Source organism: Callorhinus ursinus, unplaced genomic scaffold (assembly GCF_003265705.2).
Source record: "Callorhinus ursinus isolate GAN/ISIS: 27379988/994484 unplaced genomic scaffold, GSC_fseal_2.0 scaffold48, whole genome shotgun sequence".
NCBI classification, from domain to species: domain Eukaryota; kingdom Metazoa; phylum Chordata; class Mammalia; order Carnivora; family Otariidae; genus Callorhinus; species Callorhinus ursinus.
In genome coordinates this window covers 10,441,300-10,446,663 of record NW_027397110.1, presented here as the reverse complement: position 1 = coordinate 10,446,663, position 5,364 = coordinate 10,441,300, and the positions used below count along the sequence as shown (strand labels likewise).

The following is a 5,364-nucleotide window of genomic DNA, read 5'->3' as shown; positions in this document are numbered from 1 at the left end:
GGGGGGGGGGACTGAGGGGCAAGGAGGGGGGAGGGGCGGGGCCAAGCTTACAGTGCAGCCTCCTAACTCTGTGCCCAGGCTCTCCGTTCGCTGCTCCCCTCCCCCTCCAAGGCTGGACAGAGTCTGGGGAGATGAGTGCACTCCTCTATGGGTTTGGGGAGCCCCACAAGTTCACTCCCTGCCCTGGGTGTTAAGGCTGCATTTGCTGATCCTGGCCTTCTCCGGCCCCTTCTGCAGGACAAGGAGCCACGGGGAATCATACCTCTGGAGAACCTCTCCGTGCAGAAGGTGGACGACCCCAAGAAGCCAGTAGGTGGCGCGGTGGGGTCCTGAGAGCCCCAGCCGCTGGGGGAATTTCTGAAATGGAGAGGGAGGCGAGGGGGCGGCTGGCCTGGGCCCTCCAGGAGGCCCTCGGTGGGGCTTAGGGTTGCCTCAGTTTCCCTCCCGAGGCCGTGGGTCCTGGGGGCAGGTCAATGGCATCAAAAGGGCATGGTCTCATTGTCTTTCAGAGCCTGCCTCTGACACTGGCCAATGACCTTGAGTAAGTCTCTGCTCCTTTCTGAGCCTGTTTCCCCGGCAGTCAGCTGCGGGTTTTAGGGGAAATGGTGGATTTAGGTCAGGCCTTGCACATAGTAGGTTCTCAACGTGAGGAGGAGCAGCTCCTTCCCCTTGGCCCCGCACGGGAAGCCGGCCCGGGGTGGGGTGTGTCCTGCTGTCGGTCCCAGCCCCAAGTGGCTAGTCCTCTCTGAATGCCCAGGAAAGCCCGGCCCGGCTGCCCTCTCCTCCCACCCCTGCCCAGCCCTCACCCAGCCACCTCCCCGCAGTTCTGCCTGGAGCTGTACAACCCCAGCTGCCGGGGCCAGAAGATCAAGGCATGTAAGACGGACGGCGAGGGCAAGGTGGTGGAGGGCAAGCACGAGTCTTATCGCATCTCTGCGTCCAGCGCCGACGAGCGCGACCAGTGGATTGAGGCCATCCGGTAAGGGCCGGCTGGGCCTCCTGTCCCTCCCGGAGGCCCCTGCTTTTCCCTGGGCCTTGTCTCCTTGTCCGCAAAAGGGGCTAAATCCGGAATCTCCCTTCTGTCTCTGGCATGCAAATCCTTGCCGCCCAGATTCTGTAGCCAGGCCCCAGGACACGGGAGCGAGGCCCCAACTTCATGGGCTGGTGGGACGATCCTGCGAGATGCTCTCTGCCCAGTGCCTGGCCCGTGGTCAGTGCTCTTGAATGGCGCTCTCGTTGGCACCAGGATCCAAAGGGGCCCTGGAAAGACCTGGTAGAGAGGAAGGGAAGGGCTCTCTAGGGGGAAGGACCAGTAACGGCAAAGACGAGGGGGCAGGTCAGTGCAGGGCCTCCCTGGACAGCAGCCTGGTGTCCTGGGGGGCCTGGTGCCGGGCAGTGCGGGGGGCCTGGCTCTGCAGGGACCGGGCAGTGGGAGAGCAAGTCCTTAGTCACCATGGCAACTAGTGCGGGGGTTTCTCCTGGGGGCACCGGGGAGACTGGTAAACAGAGAAGGGGTGTGGCCAGGTGAAGAAGGCCATGGTGTAGGGGAGGATTTTGAGGTGCCAGGATGGGCAGTGGAGGGAGTCAGGTGAGGGGCAAGAGCCAATGGGGAGATATGGGGGATGGTGGGTCCTGTCAGCCAGAGGAAGACACCGAGTGGTCGCCGGGCCGGGAGGGGCTGTATCCCAGGGATTTGTGGGTTCTTTCCCCTCAAGCGGTGCAGCAGTCCTGTGAAGTGGCCAGGCCAAACCCACTCTGACCTCCATTTTACAGATGAGGCCCCGAGCCCCCCGCCGCCCCGGGGGAGGGACCTGCCCCGGCACACAGCCAGTGGGGGACAAGCAGGCCTGCTGGCTCCATCTGGGCTCCTTCCACCTCCTTCCGGGAGTCTGAAGAGGGGTCCGGAAAACTGGGGGAGGGGGGCAGAATTCCCGAGGCTGTGCGCTGTCAGCCTCACCCTCTCCCGCCCAGCCTGTGGGACTCCGGGCAAGGCTGACTCACCATAACCTGGTCCTTGGTGGGGCCATCTGGCCTTTCTCCTGCAAACCCGGCAGGCCGTCCCCTCCCTGGGAGACCCACACCCCTGCTACAAACCCTGGGAGCTGGGAGCCCCTTGGCAGCCAGCCCAGCCCTGCGATCTTTTCACCTGCTCTCATTTCAGAGCCAGCATCACCCGCGTCCCCTTCTATGACCTGGTCTCTGCTCGGAAGAAGAAGATTGCCAACAAGCACTGAGCTTCCTGGGAGGTGGTGCCGGGGGGGTCCAGGCGTCACGGGGACCCCATGACCTGAGGTACCTGGAGACTTACGTCCCACCCCAGGGCACCCTTTTCTGGCCCATAGACATTGCCCCCGCCCCCATGACTTTGAGCTACCAGGAGTGGGGGGGGCAGGGCTCAGGAGGGTGGGTGGGAAGCCTCACGGGCTCAGAGGTGGCACTTAGGGCCCCTGGCCCTCGGCACCCGGCCACGGCCAGGAAAGGCCCCCGCCCCCTGCCCCCACGTCACTGCAGCAAGGAGCGAGGAAAGCAGCCCCAGAACCCAGCACCCTGTCCTCCCTTTGGGCCTCGGTCTCCTCTTCGGTGAAACATCTGGACTCTGAAATGCTGTCGGCCCTCGAGGGTGGAGGAGCGTGCGGGTCCTGAGTGCTTCCCACCCTTGGCCGTGGTCATGCCTCCTCCTTCTGCTCAGGGGGCTCTCAGCCAGCTCCTCCCCGGTCTTCGGCCGGGGCTTGGCCGTCCCTGCCTGAGGGACCCACACACACAGCCCAGACCCACAGACCGGGCCGCCGGGCGACGCCAGGAGCACTGGACTAGGAGCCCAGCGCCTGCAGACGCCATCCCACTCCGTCTCCAAATCGCCGTGTGTCCTCTGCCAAGTCACGCTCCTCTGGTTCTTGGAAAACTGTGGGGTTTGGATAGAAACGTCCTGGTGCCTTCGGTGTCTGTGCCCCCTCGCCCCCAGCAACGGTAACAGCCCCAGTGCGGATCCCAGCGGTGCCCCAACTGCCACCTCCCTCCTCACGGACCGCTCCCTTTCGGCAGAAGGACAAGACTGTACTGGATCCACCTGAGGAGCTTCTGGCTGGAGATGTCTGCACTTGATGCCTGAGCTGCTGGGCTTCCGACCGAAGGCTGCAGGGAAGCCAAGAGCAGAGTGGGCTCCAATTGCAAGGATGTCCATTTTGGAGGAGGGGCAGGTGGCACTCCTCAAGAAAATGGCAGAGAGCATCCCTGACAGGTGTATGCCCGCAGGGCTGGTGGCACAGCTGCGAAGCCAAGGAGAGAGAGCTTTGGGAACCGTGGTGACCAGGAGGGCGGCCTGGAGGCGGCGCCCATGCCACTGAATGACATAGAAGCTGGCGGCAGAGCCTCAGTCCTAGCTTCTCTGCTGACCGCTGACCAGGGGTCCTGTGGTGCTGAGGGGCTGCCCCAGCAGGGTCCGGGCATCCTGAGACCCGCGGTAGCACATCAAGGGTTGAGCTGACTTCCCAGCACACACGCAAGCAGCTCTGCCTTCAGGGAGGCCCCAGCCTGGAGGAGGATTCCTTGAACAGGCTCCTTCTCAGAAGCCCTTCTCAGCCCCTCACACGGGCCCTGGGGGAGTCCCTGGAGGGCCGTTCCCTGGCAGGAAACAGGAGATGCGGTCGCGTCTGCCCCACCACCAGCCTGAGTGGGCGAGCCAGAGCGAGGTGGGCTCCCCAGGGGAGGGGAGGCAGTCTGTCCTCCCCTCCAACCCCACTGACACATGCACACCTTTCATGGGGTCATGGAGAAAGTAGCTGTCTTGTGAGGGGACATCTGAGGACTTCCACAGACCCCACGTCAGCCTGGGAACTGGATGCCACCACTGCCACCTCCTTAGGCCCCTGAAGGGACAGCAGTCATGGAAGGAGCACTGGGCTGAGGGTCATGGGCTCCTAGGTCCTCTCCCGCAACTGGCACACGCTGGCTGTGTGGCCTTCGCCCCCCCGCCCCCCTTTCCCTCTCTGGCCCTCAGCTTCCTCCCCCATCGTTGAGAGGGTGGAAGCAGTGTTTTGCAGGCATGAGTGGCTGTCCTGGAAATCACTCAGAAGACAGAATAAAGCTCATGATACATCTCGGGAGTGGGGTCTGTCCTCTCTGTGACCATACCTGCTGTCCCTGACGCCCCCCCCCCTTTCAGGCCCTTCACTCTCGTTCCTTTCCCAGCTGAAGGCAGGAGGACCAGACAGAGAAGAGTGGGCCTTCAGAGGGCCCTGGACCCTCATCCTCAGGGCAACATGGCTGCCACCCAGGCAGATGTCCCCGGAGGCTGGATTTACGATGGCGGTCCCCTCAGAGCAGGGGCAGGGGAGAAGTGGCCCTGTCAAGGCCAGGGAAAGGCAAAAGAATTTCCCAACAGGCAGTGCTGGCCGAAGAGAGAGTGAGCGGCTGCCTCGGAAGGCAGGTGCCCAGCCTGGCCCCGGAAGGACACAAGCACAGGCTGACCCCAGCAGTCACTGGGGAGGAGGAGGAGGGTTCCCAAGCTGGGATTCAGTAACCTTCACTTATTGGTACTTTCCACAATGTTTAAGTAGCTACAGTGGTCCAGGCACTGGGGGGACAAGCCCACATGGGGCTTACAATCTGGCAAGCCTGCATTCCAGGGTTCTAGGCAGCACCCTCTGGATGTAGGGCGATGAAGTGGCCTCCACACCCTCCCCCGGGCCCCTGCCTGAGATTCCACCATTGAGCTGCTCCTTGAGGACTGAAGGTGCCAAACCGATCAATCAGTCTCTCCATACGTTCTTTGCTCCGGCCCTAGCGCCTACAGCGTACCAGGCTCCATGCATGGAACCAGGCATCCAAAGATGATGGAGATCAAGCCGTGGCCCTCAAAGGGAGCTGGGGGCTGCTGGGGAAAACAGGTGCGAAGGGGCAGGGACAGCCTAGACCAACCCGCGCTGTTATGGCCCGGGGGCACGGGGGCCAGTGGAGGGCTGGGCTGGGCAGAGAGGCTTCTCAAAGGAGCTGTGCATGAGTGTTTGTTGGCAGCCAGGTCGGGGGAAAGACACACACCTGATCTTGCAGTGAGCTTACCTCGTGTCTGCTGCACCCACCCCCGACACACACACACACACACACACACACACACACACACACACCCCAACTGCGAACTCCTCCCAGGCCAGCCTGTCCCTACTCAGTGCTCAATAATTCTTGCTTAGGATGAAACCCACTGAAAAGGCCCTCTGGGCCTCAGCCTCAGCGGGTGCAGGTGTGTAGAGACACAGGGAACTAGGAGAAAGTTGGTGCGGCTGCGGGTCGGGGGATTGGCCAAAGAGGCGGACAGCCAGGGCCACATCACAGTCGGGAAGGACCAGTGGGCTCGGACTTGCTGGCCCA

The 5,364-nt window shown here is 62.9% G+C and overlaps 1 protein-coding gene across 3 annotated transcripts in view; it reads left to right on the top strand.

Annotated features, from left to right (window-relative positions):
* Positions 1-4,103, top strand: part of CYTH4 (cytohesin 4) — a 30,938-nt gene extending 26,835 nt beyond the window's left edge. For 2 of the 3 annotated variants that reach the window (XM_025881852.2, XM_073882791.1), the window contains 3 exons: positions 238-309; positions 825-979; positions 2,162-4,103. In XM_025881852.2, coding sequence (XP_025737637.1) covers positions 238-309; positions 825-979; positions 2,162-2,234 — 300 coding nt within the window. In that variant the 3' untranslated portion in view covers positions 2,235-4,103. The remainder of the gene's footprint in view (positions 1-237; positions 310-824; positions 980-2,161) is intronic. The other variant, XR_003210166.2, reaches the window with a different exon arrangement.
* Positions 4,104-5,364: the final 1,261 nt, after the last annotated feature.